The sequence below is a fragment of the Panthera onca genome, chromosome B1 (genome assembly GCF_046562875.1).
Source record: "Panthera onca isolate mPanOnc1 chromosome B1, mPanOnc1 haplotype 2, whole genome shotgun sequence".
In the NCBI taxonomy this organism is placed as follows: Eukaryota; Metazoa; Chordata; class Mammalia; order Carnivora; family Felidae; genus Panthera; species Panthera onca.
Window position 1 is genome coordinate 656,504 of NC_138342.1, and position 18,505 is coordinate 675,008.

At 61.9% G+C, this 18,505-nt stretch overlaps 1 protein-coding gene across 3 annotated transcripts in view; it reads left to right on the plus strand.

Moving 5' to 3' along the window:
* Positions 1 to 14,596, plus strand: part of MAEA (macrophage erythroblast attacher, E3 ubiquitin ligase) — a 37,478-nt gene extending 22,882 nt beyond the window's left edge. For 2 of the 3 annotated variants that reach the window (XM_060655583.2, XM_060655584.3), the window contains exons 3-10: positions 520 to 723; positions 4,943 to 5,065; positions 5,671 to 5,784; positions 8,383 to 8,459; positions 9,349 to 9,457; positions 12,204 to 12,337; positions 13,013 to 13,208; positions 13,797 to 14,596. In XM_060655583.2, the coding sequence (XP_060511566.1) occupies positions 520 to 723; positions 4,943 to 5,065; positions 5,671 to 5,784; positions 8,383 to 8,459; positions 9,349 to 9,457; positions 12,204 to 12,337; positions 13,013 to 13,208; positions 13,797 to 13,892 (1,053 nt within the window). In that variant the 3' untranslated portion in view covers positions 13,893 to 14,596. The remainder of the gene's footprint in view (positions 1 to 519; positions 724 to 4,942; positions 5,066 to 5,670; positions 5,785 to 8,382; positions 8,460 to 9,348; positions 9,458 to 12,203; positions 12,338 to 13,012; positions 13,209 to 13,796) is intronic. The other variant, XM_060655585.2, reaches the window with a different exon arrangement.
* The last annotated feature ends 3,909 nt before the right edge of the window (positions 14,597 to 18,505 follow it).

Below are 18,505 nucleotides of genomic sequence, written 5' to 3' on the forward strand. Positions count from 1 at the left end.
GGCGGAAGCCGCAGAGGAGCGGACCGTGCCCGAGGAGAACGCGGGCCCGACGAGCGCCAGCCGGCTGTGACACCGGCGCCCCGCACGTCAGGTGCTCGAGAGCCGGCTGCCGTCGCGGACGGCGCCGGCACGTAACACTTCCGGGGAGCCGCACAAAGTGGTCACGAGAGGTAGTCGTGACATAACAGGTGGTTTACTTAACCGGGAAGCGAGTTCAAAACTACGCGTCTGGCAGCACAGCAGCAGAGCACGTTGAGCAGAAAGTCGCGTCGCGGAAGAGCAGGTGGGGGCCGCAGAGCCGTGGGTGTTGACTTGCCTCCTCGGGATGACGGATGCAGCCGCACCTGCCTCCGGGGCGTGTGTGGGACCCTCCCTTTGGCCCCGTCACCGGGCCCGGGGCCGTCCCCTGCCGTCCTCGGATTTGTTCTTGTTCTTGCCTCCCGTCTGCGGGTGTTGGGGGCGGGGCAGGCTGGCCGCCGCCCCGTCCCGAGCGCCTCTGCGTTGCGTGTCGTGTCGCAGGCGGTGGAGTCCATCCAGGCGGAGGACGAGAGCGCCAAGCTGTGCAAGCGCAGGATCGAGCACCTCAAGGAGCACAGCAGCGACCAGCCCGCGGCGGCCAGCATGTGGAAGAGGAAGCGCATGGACCGCATGATGGTGGAGCACCTGCTGCGCTGCGGCTACTACAACACGGCCGTGAAGCTGGCCCGCCAGAGCGGCATCGAGGTGGGCCTGGGCGCGGGGCGGGGCCGCGGGGCCGCGGGGCCAGCTCCCTGGGGCGGGTCCTCCGGGTAGAGAGGCCGCCACCCGCACGCACACGCGCTCCCCCTCCGGTGGCTCCTGAAGTGACAGGCGGCTCCGGGGGAGGCCTGCCGAGGACCCCGGGACGTGCGTGCAGCCATCTAGGTTGGCACGCGGGGCCCTCGCTCCCTTTCCGGGGCCTCACGGAGCCGTGTGCACGTTTCTCTGGCCTCCGGGCCGGTTCAGCTGGGGGCTGCCCCTCTGCCGTTGGGCGGCGGTCCCTCTGGTCTCCTGAGGGCAGCGTCTACCGTGGCGGGGGGTCCATAGCACACCCGCCTCCCCACCCACCAGTCTCTGCGCGGCACCCAGTGGTGCCTCAAGCCTGTTCCTCCCACGCTTTTCTTTCCCTGACCTTCCCTGCCCGGTACAGCCGGCTCATGCCTGACTGTCGGGGCGTCCTGTCCTCCTGTTTGCCTGGCACGGCCTGTGCACCCGCGGTGGTCGTTGGGCTTCTCACAGACACCCCGCCCTCCGTCTTCCTGCCCCGCGAGGGAGTGGCCGAACGCTCCTGGCCCCGAACGTGTGCTCTGACGGGGAGAGAGGCATGAGTCAAACAGGATGTGTACGGGGCGCACAGGGCACAGGGGCAGGAGGACTGGTGATTTTCAGAAGGTTGGTTTCGGGGGGCACCTGAGTGGCTCAGTCCAGCTCCTGATTTCTGCCCGGGTCAGGCTCTCACGGTGGTGGGTTTGAGCCTTGTGTGCGGCTCTGTGCTGACAGGGTGGAGCCTGCTTGGTATTCTCTCTGCTCCTCCCCTGCTCCCCCTCAAAATAAGTAAACATTAAGTAAAAAAAAAAAAAAAAAAAAAAAAGTTGGTTGGGGTGGGCTTGCAGAGATGAGGGGAGGGTCCCAGGCCCGGGAGCTGCCATATATTTGGGGCGGGTGTCTGAGCGTATGCGGAACTCATCGATTGGGGTTTCCCCTCAACTGAAATGTGTGCGTGGTGGGGGGGGTGGGGGTTGAGTTGGAGGCATTGCTTTTTTTTTAATGTTTGCTTATTTTTGAGACAGAGACAGAGCGTGAGTGGGGGAGGGGCAGAGAGAGAGGGAGACACAGAATGCGAAGCGGGCTCCAAGCTCCGAGCCATCAGCACAGAGCCCAATGCAGGGCTTGAACTCACAGACCGTGAGATCATGACCTGAGCCGAAGCCGGACGCTCAACCGACTGAGCCACCCAGGCGCCCCTGGAGGCATTGCTTTAATAGGCTCACCCTGGTTGCTCTGTGAGAACAGACTGTGGGCGGCAGAGGGGGACCGTACTGTGATTCACGGTGATGGCGGTGGTCAGACCGTGGACATCCTATGAAGGGGGCCCTGCAGCATTTCCAGGTGGAACCCAGGCTCGCAGCTGTTGGCAGCGGGAAGTGTAGGAGGACCCTCATGCCCTTGGGTGGGGGGAGGGCTCCCAGCAGAGTGGGGTGCCGTCACCGGCGAAGACGCTGGTGTATCAAGGTTCCTTAATGTTTAACTTCCGTCCATCCCAAGACGCCGTGGAGAGAGAGCTCCGGGGCCCCACGCGGAGCCTCGGTGTTGGAGGAGAGGCACAGCCCCAGGGCTGTCTCTGTGCGCCGTCTGGCTTCTCACGCGGGGCCAGCACCTGATCGTCTGGGACGGTTTCCAGCTTCCACGCGTGTTGCGCGTGCTGGCCCACCTCCACCGTCTGGCGTGGCGCCTCTGGTGTGACTCCCCCAACCCAGGGGCCACGCGTGGACCTCGGAGACCCCGTGGGCAGGAAGGAGAAAGATGCGAAGGATCCAGACTCAGAGGCTGCACCGGTCAAACACACAGGTGGACCCTGACACGCGAGCAGGGAGACCGCCTCTGAATTCAGAGCGAAGCTCGCAACCAGAGACGGAAGTAGACAAAGACGATCCTCGTGTAGGAGACCCAGCGTTTGCCCGTTAGGGAGGTCCTAGAAAAGAGAGAAGAAAATGCCAGAGAAACGGCGGAAGGAGTGGCTCAAGAAGACAGCCAACCTCTGAGACGCTGTGCTGGCCCTCGCCCCGCTTAATAAGTAGGAACACCGGCGTGCGAGGCGTGTGTGTGCGCGGCGCTTACCCGTCAGCTCGCGTCGGGAGGGCGAGGTGTGGGCGGGGCGGGAACCCGGGAGCACTGCGGGAGTCTTAGCTGCCCCCCACCGCCCCTGCGTGAGGACGGAGCCCTCTCTCACTGGGCCGGCCCCCCTCCGAGCTTGCTGTCCTGCTGCTTGCTCCTGCCCTCACCCCAAACTTGGCAGTCAGGACGTGGGGCAGGGGAGCCACGGTTGGGTCTCCGGCCGTGTGAGCTTGGGGATCCGTCCGGTGGCTCCCGACGACTTGGGTGAAGCGGCCCTGGGGTGACCCACCCCAGACTGCCCTCCGTTAAGCTGCCGTTCGGAAACCCGCAGAGCTCACGGGCCGTGTCCAGGGCGCCGACCCCGGCAGTGGCACAACCCCTGCCCTTAGGTCAGCTACTCTTCTGCCCGAGCCTAGCTATTGCCTTCCACGGCGACACGCCCCAGCAGTCCCTGTGCTGGCCTCGGCCCTGGTGTGGCTGAGCCCAAGGGTCGCTGTGTGGTGGCACTCTGATTAGTATGTTTTCTGGTTACTTTTGCGATAAACATCTGGTGTTAACGATACTGAGCATCGTTAGCTGTAACGTACTGTTTTTTTTTTTTAAGTTTATCTGTTTTTGAGAGAGAGAGTGCCCACGCATGAGCAGGGGAGGAGCAGAGAGGAGGAACAGGAGAATCCCAAGCAGGCTCTGCACTGTCAGAAAGAATCCCGAGGCGGGGCTCAAATTCACACACTGTGAGATCATGACCTGAGCCAAAACCCAGTCGGACGCTTAACCACCGACTGAGCCACCCGGGCCCCTGTCCAGGATGTACTTCTTAACGTGCAGAAAGAAAGGAACGTTTCTGGCTTTCGCTTTGGTCACGTTTACTTGAAAGTTCCCGTCTTCTGCCACAGTCCTCCCTTCTCCAGACACCGCTTGTGCGAGAAGCAGGCCGCGGCCCTGGCTGCCGAGGCTGGGAAGCTCGGTGGTGAGCTCCTGACTTGGTTGGCCCCAGGGCAGACCTGACGTGGAGACAGCATGGCAAGAAAGCGGACTTGTCCCGCACTTTGCCGTGCCAAGTGGCTCCGTGTGAGGCCTGCCTGAGGACACCGGGATGTGTGTGCAGCCAACGCTCGCCTGCTGGCCACAGGACACTGGCATGCAGAGCAGCACGGTTCCCCCCAGAGCTCAAGGGGGTTCGTGCTGGACGCTTCCCCTCCGCTTAGCGAGACACTGATCTTCAGTAACGGCGTTTGCTCCGGTCGTTCCACAAGGGGGAGAGACTTCCCGCTTGACATTCGTTTTCCTCACGCTTGTCCCTTTGGTGATGTGCAAGCATCCACTGTCCCTTCCCAGCCTGCATGGCCACATCCTTGCTGTTGGCGGTGCTCCAGCCCCTCGCTGGGGACGTGCAGGCCCCAGGCGCCCCGTGGGCTCCTTCACTCTGGCAGACATGTGACGGGGCTAGTGGCTGTCCTTACCCCGAGTCCCTAGGCCTGCCTAGATCCGCCAGAGCGCGGCAGATGCGGCTGTGTAGGCTGCTTCCCCAATTGCACAGGCACCAGAGAAGGGGAAAGAGCAAACGTGACACACAGACCGCCCTACTCATCCACCCTCACTGCCCCTTCTCTAAAATCTCATTCAAATAAATCTTCAGAGGGAAAAAAAAAAGCCCGGAAAATGAGGGTATGGATTCCCGGATCTAATTGTGAAGGGGTGAAATGGGGTCAGGCCTATGTTCCCGCCGGGAGGGGGAAGGTTCTAAACTGGGGCTTTGGTTTGGGGCCCACAGCTGCTCTTGGGAGACCGTATGTGGGCGCAGAACAGGCCTTGGGCGGTGTGTTCGGGCCGCTGTGCTCGGCCCAGTCCTGGGGTTGGCGTGCTGGGGCCGCTGTGCTCTGGCCGCTGTGCTCAGCCGAGGCTGGGGCTGGTGTGCTCGGCCCGGTGTGCTGGGGCCGCTGGGCTCAGACGGCCCACAGCAGCCTCGGGCCGAGCCCTTCTGCCAGGCTGGGCCCCGCCGAACCGGAGGGAGCACAGAGCACGTGGGCCTGGGTGCGGGGGTCCCAGAGCCCAGCGCACTGAGCTCACGCCGCTACCCTCCCCTAAGGACTTAGTGAACATCGAGATGTTCCTGACTGCCAAAGAAGTGGAGGAGTCCCTGGAGAGGCGCGAGACCGCCACCTGCCTGGCCTGGTGCCACGACAACAAGTCCCGGCTGCGCAAGATGAAGGTGTGCGGGCGCGGGGCGGGGCTTGCGGGCACGGGGCGGGGCTTGCGGGCGAGCACCGGCGGGAACCAGCGCTTCTTCACCTGTTGGTTCAGAGTTCTGTGCTTCCGGTTGGTAGGGTGGGGGTGTGGGGTTTGGGTTTTGGTCACGGTGTTTGGGTTTTGGGTAAAATCCCTGAAAAGTGCGCCCCCTCTGCATTACGGTTTGACAAATGGCCTGAGCATGAGGTTCTGAAGGGGCGAGGTGCCGACTGCCTGCGTGTGCCGGGTCCCTCCGGCTCGCCCAGCCCCTCAGTCACCGGTACAGGAGAGCCCCGCCGGGAAGCGTTGTCCACCTGCCAAGGTGCTAAGTGCTAGGTTTTCTTGAGAGCTACAATGCAAGCAGCTTAAAAAAGGGACACTTAAATTGCAGAATTTAAACGTGCTTACTGAAAGGTGTTGTCACCATGGGGCTTGCAGAAATGTTTAACTTCTATTAACCTTCCCCTGCCTCCGTTAGAAAAACTGTTTGTTTTCTGTTTTCTAAACCGAGCGCCTTTAACCTCTCCCCGGTTGAGCTTGTCGTGTGCACATAGTCACCAGCCAAGGGTGACGCTCTCTGCCACTCAGGGCCGCCAAAGCGAGCACGACGCGAAGACGGGACGGAAAAGTAGAGTGGCCAGTGGCTCCCCTAAAGAGAGTGAGGATCTTGGTATGGAAACCATAAAAGGAAAGCCAGAATTGGTATGTAACACTTACCCTGCGCTCCTGCTCCAGCCCCCACAGCTGTGCCACGCGGTGGGAACCAGGCCAGAAGGAACGTAGGCTTCCCGTCCCGACAGCCAGTTTCTGCAAGCCCCGATGCCTCCAGACAACACTGCTGCTTGGCCAGGGCACGTCCCCCTGGGCCGGGTCTCAGGCGGGGCCTCACGGCCACTGTGGGGGAGGGCGGGGGGGGCAGGCGGCCGAGTCCGCGGCTGGCAGCTTCTTGTCACCGGCCCGTGCGCTGGAAAGCACGCGGACAGCCACCCCGAAGCGCGTGGGGCGTGAAGATAGGCTTGGTACGAAGTGCCGGCCGAACAGGGTAGAACGGCGAAGTACCCGCAGCGCCCGTATGTGTGGGTACGCGCGTACGCGCACGCACAGGCCGGGGAGGGGCCGTGCTGGACCACAGCAAAGCCCTCGGAGCAGTCAGAGACCCTAGGCGAGAAAACAGACCTGAGACCCGAGTTTCCCGATGGGTGTGCCGAGTGGGCGTCTGTTGACTCTGGTGTCCAGACGCTTCAGGGCGATCGGAGCGGCCGCGCACGGGCTGCGTGTCCGGAAAGCCAGTGGAGTCACAACCGTGAAGGCGCCAGGCCTCCCCCCCCCCCCCCCCCCCCCCCCAGGTAGCACACGAGGGACGTTATTCAGCCGTGGGTGCTTGGCACGATCGCCTAGAATTGTGCTGGACTCTGGGCACCCGACTTCCAGTTCGTTTGTATTTGCCGATGAGACTGGAAGGTGAGCTGCGAGAGCAGAGCCGTTAAAAATCCTCGAACGCGTCCGCAGTGCAGTCATAGGAGCTGTCGTGGAACGCGCCGTGGCACTCTCACCTGGGACATCCGCCTGGTGGCTCCCCCCTGTTGTTAGAGCTCCTGGCGTCCCCTGAGCCCAGAGCGGCGATCGTCGGCCGCCCTGGGGAGGCAGGCAGGGCATCTCCCCACCCCCCGGGCTTCCCCCCCTTGGCTTCTGCTGGTCTGACCTTGGAAGGGAGCGCGTCATTGCGGGTGGGACCTCCTTTCCGTTTACAGTTGGTGCCGGGCCCGCCACTCAGCACGTGGCATCTGCTCCATCCATTTGGGGGCCAGGACAGACCGCTGCCTTGGTGCAGAGGGCAGGGGAGGTGGGGTGAGGGCGGGGAAACCGCTTGCCCTGAGCACCTGTGTTGTGGACGTGTCGGGCACCAGGTAGGTGGTTCTCGGCACCTTTGCCTCCGACGGCCTGGCGGGCCCCAAGGTAGGTCCCGTCAGCCGGTGCTCTGCCCTCGTGTCCCTGGAGGCGCCCTCGCAGGGGTCCGGCTGAGACCCTTCGTCAGAATGTCCGTGTGCACGTTCGGAGGCCCGGGTGGGAAAAGTCCACGTGATTGGTAGACTCGAGTTACGGTTGAGCCACTTGGGGCTGGCTGACTGACTCACCACGTAGAACTCTGTCCACACCACCCTGCGATCCAGGTGCTACAGAAGACGGAGTGACAAATCGTGGAAAACCCAGAGATTTTCCTATTCCGTTAACTCCACTTACTCTGTTTCTGGTTGGAAATACTGAGTGTTTTCTGAAACCACAAAGATACTATAGTCTAAATTACTACTTTTGTAGAATAATCCAGCTTTTCATCTTAGGTCACAGAAGTTAATTTTGCCTGCCTTCGCCCATCCCCAGTCATAGAGTTTGAACCCAAATTGGACCGGCATTGTTGAGATTTCAGAGTTAGCGTTTGGGCTTCCACACAAATGACCGTGCTGGTGCCGCACCCTGTCAGCTGCCCCTCACTGCCCCACGAGGCCCACCGGCCAGTGCTGCCCCAGACCTCGCGCCCCCTGTGCCCTCTGCAAATCCCGGCACCCCCGCCCTCCCCAGGGCCTTTGAACTGGCTCTTTCTCTGCCTGGAACACGTGTCCCCGGCGTCCCTGTGCACTGTCCCCACCCCCACCCCACCCCAAGGGTCCTCACCCGTGTCCCTGCTCGGGGACCTGGGTTCTCTCCCCTGCTCCCCGCTTGGCGCTCCTGCTTCTGCTCCCCTGCGAGACACCACCTCCCAGCCTCTCCCAACCGGGTGTCGGGGCCTCATGTGGGGAGCAGGTTGAGGTGGACAGTGCCACACGGGATCCTGAGGCCAGGTCCCCGGGGCCGAGGCCGGGAAGTGCAGCTGGGCTAGGAGAAGGCTGTGACAGCGTGCCCACACGCTGACGCCTTTGTGCGGATGAAGCAGCCGGGATCGTGAAGGGGCTGGAAACTTGTCTTCGTGGGGTCGCTTCACACACACGGGAAGTCGTGCCACGGGCCCTCCGAACCCTCAGCCTCTGGCATCCTCGCCCTCAGGGGGTGCCTGTCCCGCCATCCCCGAGCCTGGCCCACGGGTGCACACGCAAGGCCCCGGCCCCCTGGGTGCAGGGCTGCTCCCGCCGTGCTGGGGAGGCATGGGCTGCAGCTGAAACTACAGCTTTGGCATCCGTCCCACCTCCCTGCTGGCTCGAAGCTCCCTCGGCAGGGCGTGCGGTGTGCGGCCCGTGTGGCGGGGCCGGCCCGTGGGCGTGGCTGTGTGGGGACGCTACCCAGGCCTTGTCTCGTCTTTGCCCCCAGAGCTGCCTGGAATTCAGCCTCAGGATTCAGGAGTTCATCGAACTCATCCGGCAGAACAAGAGACTGGACGCCGTGAGGTACGTGGCGGTGGTCTCCCGGTTCTCCGCAGAGGGCAGACTCCCTCCCTGACTTCACGGGGCAGGCCTTCTGGGCTCTGGGGAGTGAGGCGTGGAGTGTCCAGCAGGCCTGCCCTGACTGGCTGGGCCCTGCCTGTGACTAGAGGCCTCCCTCCCCGTCCCCAAGCAGGACGCTGGGGCCGGGCACCCAGGCTCCTTCTGTCTGGTGCACACGACCGTTCTGACACCATGAGGCCGACTTGCCGCGTGGGCGCAGGGCCGCGGGTTCTGCTGTGTCCACCTGTCCTGGGACGCTGCCGGCCCTGGGCTGGAGGACACTCCAGGCACAGCGATGTGCCGTTTAGGGGGTGGACTGAGGGCATGCGTGAGGGCAGGGGGGGGGCCTCTGGGAAGGAGGCTGGCACGCGGGCACGGGGACGTGGGGTCCCCAGGTGCGGCCTGTGCGGGAAGGCACTGCCCTGGGGCCCGACCCGTGGGCTCTGTGTCTCCCGAGAGTCAGGACCCGGGGGGGACGGACTGTCTCCGGGGCCTCCCGGGGCCGTGCCGGGGGCGGGGGGGACCGGTGGGCGTTCTGGCGCAGTTAGTGTTGCTGGGCTTTGGGTCCGTGTATGCCAGGGTCACTTGCAAGAGCTTGGGCAGGTGCCCTTCTCAGCTGGGTCGCTGCCTCTGGGTGTTCCCTGAGTGGGATTCTACGCTCGGTGCCTCGAACCTCACCTCCGACCCTGTGTCCGTGAGGAGGGGGCCCTGCTGAGCCGCGCTCCCAGCAGACCCTGGCCCAGGGCACACGAGGAGGGGGCTTCTTCGGCACTGAGGCTCTGGCATACGCTGTGAGCGCAGACTCTTAAAGGTAAAGCTGCAAACTTAGACGGCCCCAAATGTTGTTTTCTAGACACGCGAGAAAGCATTTCAGTCAGGCCGAGGGGAGCCAGCTGGATGAGGTCCGCCAGGTCATGGGCATGCTGGCCTTCCCACCAGACACGCACATCTCGCCCTACAAGGTAACACGTGCCCGTGGGCCCTCAGGGCTTGGGAGGACTTCGTCTGTGGTCACTTCCACGTTCGGAGTGTGGCCAGCACCCCAAACAGGCCCCTTCCCATCTTGTTCCTGTTTGGCCGGGGAGAAGTTTGGATCGGAACGACTCACGGGGGTCTCAGCCTAGAAAGCCCTTCGGCTCTGAGTGCGTCACCTGCGGCCCTCACCTTTCTCCCTCACTGCCAGTGTCCTTCCTGACCTCCGTCCTCTCTTCGGGGTCTCTGTGGGTCCACGTGGGGTCCGGGCGGGGCGTGGTCATGCAGCATCGCTAACCAGTCCCCTTGGCTTTGCTGGGTGCTGGGGCAGGGTGTCTGGCCTCTTGAAATCAGGCAGTGCCCCCCCACCCCCACCCCCCAAAGCCTAGGAGCAGCCCTGGCGATCTTTGATCCACCTTTGGGTTCCTCCTTCTCTTGTCTCGAAAAACATCAACGTGTTCACAGCTGAGTCGCTCACGGTCCCGTCTTGGAAAATCTGGGGATTCCAGCAACTTTCCCCCGTTCCTGTGGCTGCTCCCCGTCGGGGTCCCTTGGCCATCAGTCTGGTCACGCCCACACGAGTGTCCTTATAAAGGCCGCTTGGCTGGACCCTTAGTGCTCTTTCTGAGCAGCCTTCTCGTGTTTTGCAACACGGACAGAAGTTTCCAGATCATAAGGTTCTGCTTTCTTTTGGTGGGCAGTTCCGCCCTTAAGTCATTTTTGTCTTCACGTGTGTTACTGTAAACGGGACTTTGCTTAGAGACCACCTCGGTCGGACTCTCAGTGTCCTCGCACATCTCCGTCCTCCGGGGTCTCCGGGACAGCAGCACAAAGCCGCCGCACTCTCTGCCGCCTCTGACAGGGCTGGCCTTTCCTCGGCCTCCCTGCCGCCGTCCCGCTCCTGACCCCCTAGCCGCTCGCCCTCCATGAAGACTGGGGCTCTCCGTGTGGGACCAGTCCCATCGCCGCAGCATGGACTCTGTGTGGTCACGCGTCCACACTGTCCCAGCTGTGGCCCCGGTTCTGGGTGTTCGTTGCACGGCTCCTCCCTCGGTTTTCCGTCGTCGTCTGTCTGGGCTCTGTGACAATCCCACAGGCTTGGCGGCTTAGTCCTCACAGTCTCGAGCCTGGGAGCCCTGGATCGTGGCACCAGCAGGGTCCGGTGAGGCTCCCTGCCTCCACCCCCTTCCTGAGCCTATGGCTCCTGGAGGTCCACCTGCCGACGCTGTCACGGCGAGGGACACGGCACTCGACCCTGGTGTTCCTCTCGCTGTTGTCAGCCTGTCCCCAGGAGGGAGGGAAGTGAACTGCCTTCCCCGTGGGCTGAACCCGCCTTGTTCTCTGAGCCTGGACGTTGGGCTCTGAGGTCCCACGTGCCCCATGTGGTTTTGTGGGCCGCCAGCGCCTGTCCCGGGCACAGCAGAGCAGACCTCGCCCCCACTTACTGAAGTGCTTGGCCGCAGGCCTTCTCCGGGCTGCTGGAAGCTGCTTCTTTGTCCCGACTGGGTGCACACAGTCCCGAGGTGTCAGGCATGTCCTGTGATACAGCCTCTGTTCACAGAGATCTTGGGCGTGATCGCGTGTCTCTTCCCTGCTCTGGAGAAGGTTTGCGAGAAGTGCAGAAGGGGCCTGCCCTTAGTGCGTGAGAAGGCCTGCTCGGGACGGCATCCGTGGGGCCCATGCCCACTCTCCTCCCTGGAGAGGCCTCACGGCGGCAGGAAGGAGCAGGGCCAGTGCTGCCATCGCAGCCGGAGGACCGGAGGGCTGACCGTCTGGGAGGCATCCTGGCGGCGTGGAAGAGAAACCACGGCAGCCAGTGCACAGCCAAGGCCGGCTGGGGGTCAGGGAGGCTGGGCGGCACAAGAGAGGAAGGCCGGGACCTGCACAGTCTCGGCGGAGGGGCGCGGGCCGTCAAGGGAAGTGCCGAGGCGGTGGCGTGCCCTGGGGTCCGTGTCGAGGGGGCACAGCCCTGACCCCTTGTGGCAGGAAGTCACAGGTCTAAGTGGGTCACATGAGAGGCAGGATGAAGTGCTCTGGTCTCGGAGAGGTGGCCACACCAGTGGCCCGAGGCCAAGGGTCTGTTGAGAGAGGGGTTTGCAGAGCCTCTGGACTGTGGGCTTGGTCCCCTGTGGGCTTTGCTGTGGTAAAAATAACATTAAAGACACGTGTTTTTAACATTGGAGTGAAGTGTGCTATTTGCCCCGGACTTGGGCTCCCCGTGGGGCTCCCACCCAGCGGTTGCCTGTGCCTCTGCCTTGACGCGGGGCCCCTGACCCTTGTGCTTGACGTCCAGGGTTTCCCTCCTGTTGGTGTGTGCCCTCCCCTCCCTGCTCTTGTAGGCTCTGAACTTGGAAAGCTCTGGAGACGGGCTCATCGGGCCCGGTGTTCTGTTCTGCGATTCTCCACCCTGAGCTGGGCTGCTGGGTCCCATGCCAGCAAGTCCCTTTCTGGAACGAGACTTTTCCTCTGGAACCTCGGTGCCTTTATCCGTGCCCAGCTGTCTTTAGACCCACTGAGTCCCCTTCTTGCCGCGAGGCCACGGGACCCGCACCCTCTACCGTCCGTCCGCACAGAACACACTGGCGGTCCCGTGGGCAGACGTGGGGTCCGGGCTTCGGGCGCGCTGTGCCGCTCTCCGGCTGGCGGCCGTGGGCTCGTGGGGGCCCGCCTTCTGTTGCCAGGGACTGCAGTGGGCCCCGGGGTGCCCCCAGCACCGCTCTGCCGTGTCTCTTCCAGGACCTGCTGGACCCTGCCCGGTGGCGAATGCTGATCCAGCAGTTCCGGTACGACAACTACCGGCTGCACCAGCTGGGGAACAACTCTGTGTTCACCCTGACGCTGCAGGCTGGCCTCTCGGCGATAAAGACACCGTATCCTTCTGGCAGGCAGGGGGCCCCGCGCCAGCTCCGCCCTTCCGAGCCTGGGGTTCCCGTGCCCTTGCCTCCCCCCCCCCCCCCCCCCGGGAAAAGCCGGGGGGCTGTGGCCCTCCCAACCCGAGCCCCGTGCTCTTGGCTTGTGTTGTGGGGGCCCCCGCTTAGGTAGTCGGGTGGTGGTGCGGGCGTGCCCGGGGCCCCGCTTGGTCTGTGGGGCCCCGGTCACGGAGCCACACTTCGTGTTCCCTCGCCCCCAAACGCTGCCTGGCACGCCGCACGCCGACCGGACGGCCGCCAGTGTGCGCAGCCTTCTGGCGGCTGGGACCCTCACCATGCGGAACCGTCGTTGCCCCGTGTGATTCCTGAGCATCCCCTCCCAACTTCTGCGGGTCTGGGCCCAGGCTGCGGCCGAGCGCTTCGTCTTTCTTCACGCGGTTCCCACCCCAAGGCCGGAGGGCCCCTCTCGAGTGCAGCACGTGGGCCTCCTGGGACCCCGGGCTGTTTGCTTTAGCGTGTGAGGGGACCTGCCCTGAGGGCCGTGAGTGGGAACGTGCTGGGGTGGCCGGGACGTGCTCCGGCCGCCTCCGTGGGGCCACTTCCCCGCCAGATGCCGTGAGAGAGAGCTCTGGGCTTGTTTCCTGCCCCCGCGCCCCTTCCTTAACCCGAGCACAGACAGTGCTACAAGGAGGACGGCAGCTCCAAGAGCCCCGACTGCCCCGTGTGCAGCCGCTCCCTGAACAAGCTGGCGCAGCCGCTGCCCATGGCGCACTGCGCCAACTCCCGCCTGGTCTGCAAGATCTCGGGCGACGTGATGAACGAGAACAACCCGCCCATGATGCTGCCCAACGGCTACGTCTACGGCTACAACGTGAGGGGCGGGGCCGAGGGGCGGGGCTGGGGTGGGGTGTGGAGGGGGGGGGAGGGGGGGGGAGGGCCCTGGAAGCTGGGGAGGCAAGAGGTCCAGGGGAGGGCCTGGGAGGGGGTGGGAAGGGGAAGGGCCCTGGAGGGGGAAGGGCCCCGGAGGAGGGGGAGCCTGGGAAGGGGAGTGGGTAAGGGGCAGGGAGGGGGTGGGGGGCGGGAAGGGGGGAGGGCCCTGGAAGGGGGCTCGGGAAGTGGAGGAGCGGGGCCTGGAGGGGCCGCGGGAGGGTCGAGGTGGCGCCGGAAGTGGGAGGCATGGGGCCTGGAAGGGGCTAGGGGCGGCAGCGCGCCTGGCCTTCCGCCTGCTCTGCGCCAGGTGCTCTGCGCCAGGTGCTCTGCGCCAGGTGCTCTGCGCCAGGTGCTCTGCGCCAGGTGCTCTGCGCCAGGTGCGGACGTCTCGGCCCCGCGCTGCCCCCGGAGAAAGCTGCAGGGTCAGGGGTTCGCGGGCAGGGCTCAAGGGGAGCGGAGCTCTCCCGCAGCCGTTGGCGGTGGTGGGCGCGCCCGTCTACATGCTCGCGTGCGGCCCGTTGTCTTTCAGTCTCTGCTGTCTATCCGTCAAGATGACAAAGTCGTGTGTCCGAGGACCAAAGAAGTGTTCCACTTCTCACAAGCCGAGAAAGTGTACATCATGTAGGCCGGGCCGCCCCGCGCCCCGGGCCCCCGGGCCCCCGCGCCCCTGCGCCCCTGCCCGCCTGCGTTTCTGTTTCTTGCGACCAAAGATCAGTGAGCGACGATGGGCCCCCCTAAGAGGAGAGGAGTCGGATCAGCACGCGTGTGCTTGGGGACAGCCTCTCCGCTGGTAGGACTCCGGAGCGCGCGCGAGCTCCTGGCCGCCTTCCCCTTACAAAGAGAGAGACCTTCTCGGCCGCTTCGGAAACAGGAGTCGGTTGTTTTTCCGCGCCCCGGACCCTGTCTCCGCCCGCCGAGCCCCGGGGCCTGAGCCTGGGCCGGGAGAGGTGCCCGGAGGCGCCAGGACCGCACTGCGGCCCCAGGACCGCGCGCCGGGGCGGGGTTAGGGTGTGCTAGGTTCAATGTCACGTCATTCGTGCCGCCTTATTTCCTGCTTGAGAATGTATTCACGTGGAGATCCACTGGACCGAGTTCTGCAGAGGCCTTGCCGATGGCTCCGTAACTGTAGACGTAACGCTGTTCGTTACAGAAGCTAGTAGTTCAGTTGAAGTAACCGCCGGTGACTTTCCAAATCCAATGAACCATTGTAGTTTACACGAAACCATACCGTAGAGGTTTGTACTTAGCGCTTATTTTTGCATGTTGATGTTGATTAGCTAATAAACTGTAAATGTAAAACATGTTAATAAAAGGGTTTTCTATTTCTTACGTCTGTGTGAGGTGGAAGCCGCTGTGCACCCCGGTACCCTCACTCCTGTCTGCTCACCCCGGGCCGCCCCCGGTCCAGGACCTTTGCTCGTTTCTGCTCACCCCAGGCCCCCCCCCCCCGCCCCCCAGTCTGCGGCCGCACTGCCGGTGGGGCCGGGGTCCCGGGAGCAGCCCCCGCGGCTCTGGCCCGCTTGTGCCCACATCCCAGAGTCCCGCTCCGGCACGCAGGTGGTCGCCCTGCTCTGCTCGGGGAGGCAAGGGTGGCAGGGCCATCCGAGTGGGGTCTCCTGAGTCGCCGGCACACGTTGGCGGCATGCTGCCAGTGAGCGCCAGGCACACACGTGTGGCCGTGGGCGGCCTCTTCCAGAGCCCCTGCTCGGAGCTCAGGGTCGAAGTAGTGGGGTGGAGGCTCCTCCCTGCCGCGCCCTCCAGTCCTCCAGCCGCACTCTGACCACCACCTGTGCCGCCTCCCCTTTTCCTTCTTCCCAAAGGCGTGTGTACGCACGCGTGTGGCCACGCACCCCGGGAGCCCCTTCCGGTCCACTCCAGCGACCGCATCCACGGCGAGAGCGGCTCAGCCATGGGGCAGCCACAGGGTGGGTGGAGCAGGGTGGCTGGTCCCCGCTACGCTGGGACGTACAGGCTGTGATGGGTGATGCCACACAAACACGCTCAGGTGCTCTGTGGAGCTGCCGGCCTGCTCATTAATGCAGGAGGCGCCGGTGCCAGCCCGCACCCACCCGCCTCGAGGCCGCCCCACCTGCTCCTCGTCCTCCCCAGAGTCCTAGGCTTGCGGCCTTGTGCTCACGGGAGTTTTAACTGAGGTACGAATCGCATCCGTTGAAACACGGCGATCTTCAGGAAGCGGTGTGAGCAGGTTTGATAACCGTGTGTGCAGGTGTAACCCCCGGGCCCAGGCGGCCAACATTCACCCCCAGACCCAGGAAGCCGCACCTCCGCCTTCTTCCAGGCTATCCACACCGTTTGCCTGCGTGCAACGAGCACTTGGGCTTTGACCACCAAGGATTAGTTTTGCCTTCGGGTTATATGGAGACAGACGATGTGCTCCTTTGTGCCGTGCTCGTTTCAGCAGGTGCCTGAGGTGCGTCCACATGCCTGCATGTATTGGCGCTCCTCCCGGGCGGAGGGGTTGCTCCCAGGCATCTGCGGTCATCTTGGCATCGGCGCCCCTCCTGGTGTCCGCGATGCTCCCGGCATCAGCGATGTTCCTGGGCATCTGAGCTCCTCCTGGCGTCGGCGATCCTCCAGCTGTCGGCAGTGCTCCGGGCATCCGTGGTCCTCCCCGCATTGGCAGTCCTCTAGCATTGGTGCTCCTCCCGGTGTCGGTGGTGCTCCAGCATTGGTGTTCCTCCCGGGCATCTGCACTCCTCCCGGCGTTGGCAGTGCTCCCGGGCATCCATGGTCCTCCGGCGTCGGCAGTCCTCCCTGTGTCCACGGTGCTCCCACATTGGTGCTCCTCCCGGGCGTTGGTGGTCCTCTGAGCATCGCTGAGGAGTTAACCAGTCCACAGACCCCATAGGTTGTCCATTCTCTTGATAGACCTTTGCGTTTGCATCATTCTTACTCTGAATAAAGCTGCCACGAACATTGCTGGACAATTCTTCGTGGACATTATTTTCATTTCTCGTGGGTAAACATCTGGACATACGGTACCTGCGCCATGGTGTTGTGTACTTAACTTGACAACTGCCAAGACTTTTCCCAAAGTGGTGATAACAGCGTTCATGCCCGTTGGCAGTGCGTGAGGGTTCCAGTTTGTCCACATCTTTGCTGGCATCTGCTGGGGTCATTCTTCCCGTGAGCCGCTCGGATGGGTGTGTACTCGCACCTCCCCCTGGGTTTCATTTGCATTTCCCTGATGCCTAAGGATGCTGAGCCCCTTCTCAGGTGCCGAGTGGTCGGTCACGTGCCTGTTCAAGTCTTCTCCCCATTTTGTATTGGATGGCCTCTCTTGATTTGCAGGAATGCAGTACATATTGCGACACAGCCCCTCTGACACACCTGAGTGCACTTGGTTGCCTGTCATCTGACGAGCAGGGTTGTTTTTTTTTTTTTAATTTTTTTTTTTTTTTTAATGTATATTCTTGAGAGAGAGAGACAGAGCATGAGCAGGGAAGGGGCAGAGAGAGAAAGGGAGACACAGAATCTGAGGCAGGCTCCAGGCTCAGAGCTGTCAGCACAGAGCCTGATGCGGGGCTTGAACTCAGAAACTGTGAGATCACGAAGGCGGACGCTCAACCGACCGAGCCACCCAGGCGCCCCTGACCAGCAGGTAACATTCAATTAATTTTTTCTTTTATGGTTTGTGACTTTTCGTGTTCTTTGAAACATTTGCCCACCCCAAGGTCCCAATGATCTTCTCTTCTGTCTTCTGGAAGATTCAGTTTTACCTTTTGTTTGGCTCTGTAACCCGTCACAATGAGCTTCTGTCTGCGGTGTGAGGAAGAGGCTGACGGCCATCCCCCCCATGTGTTCATCCTGTTCTTCAGACACCATTTGTTGAAGGCTTTTTTCTGTCCATCAGATGATAAATCCCCTGGCTGTGTCTCTCTGGGTCTGTTTCTTGGGGTGGCCCTCAATCTGTCACCCCAGCATTCTGTCATTTCACTGTGGCTTAAAGTACAATACAAACAAGTCCCTTTTGTTCTGCATATTTTCTACTTTTTCAAAATAAAATTGTTTTGACTGTTCGCTTTAGTTTTAGAGTCAGCTTGTAAAAGTCTACCCCTAAAAAAGTCTGCTGAGATTTTAACTAGAATTGCATTGAATCTATTGATCAACCTGGGGATTTTCAAGCTGCCACAACACCACCACAGACTGGGTGCTTCAACAACAGAAAATCATTTCCTCGCAGTTCCAGGAGCCAGAAGTCAGATCTGGTTGCCAGCCTCTTCCTGGCTTGTGGACGGCAAGAAGCCGCCTCTCGTGGGCTCCATGGCCTTCCCTCTGTGTGTACGTGGACAGAGACCCCTGCCTACTAGGGGGACACCAATCCTGCCGGACCAGGGTCCGTCTCATGATGCCACATGACCTTAGTCACCTCCAAATACAGTCACCATTGGGGGGGGGGTGGTCAGGGCTTCAACACGAGTTTGGGTGAGGGGGACAGTTCAGTCCACAATGGAGACTTTAAAATCTCGACAATACTGAGGCCACCGGCCTGTGAACACGGGCTGTCTGTGTCCACACCTCACCACGTTACAGTTCTCAGTTCTCTTGCTTATCCTAAGTGTTTCGTGACTTTACTGCTGTTGTCACTGTCATCTTTAGATTTAACTTCCCATGTGTTCCAGTGTGGTTAACGTATATGTAGCACTGATTTTGTTTATCGATCTCGTATCCTGTGACCTTTCTAAGCTCATTTGTTCTAGGCGCTCTTTGGTAGGTTATAAAGCATTTTCTATGTGCGCGATTGTATCACCGGCAAATAAAGGCCATTTTGCCTTTTCCTTTCTCATCTCTACGGTCTTTATATCTCTTTCTCCCCTTCCCGTGTGGGTAAAGCCTCCAGCACAGTGTGAACTAGGAAGGGAAGAAGGAAGTCCTGGACTTGTTTGAGATCTCAGGGGGAAGTGTGGTCTCCTGCCGGGAAGGACGCGAAAGACGATGTCTGCTGTACGTTTTCATGGGTGCAGTTATCAGGTAAGGAAGTTCACTCCTTGTTCCCTGAGTTATCATCATGAGGGCATTTTGAATTTTACTAAATGTTATTTTCTTCATCTAATGAAATTCCTACAGGATTCTTCTCCTTTGCTTTGACAATAAAGGAGACAGGGAGGACTACACGATGGACCTTGAGTGGTGGACCAAGCCTCCCCTTCCTGAGACAAGCATCACTGGGTCATGGTGTAGTTTTACATATTGCTGGATCTGACTTGCTGGTACTTT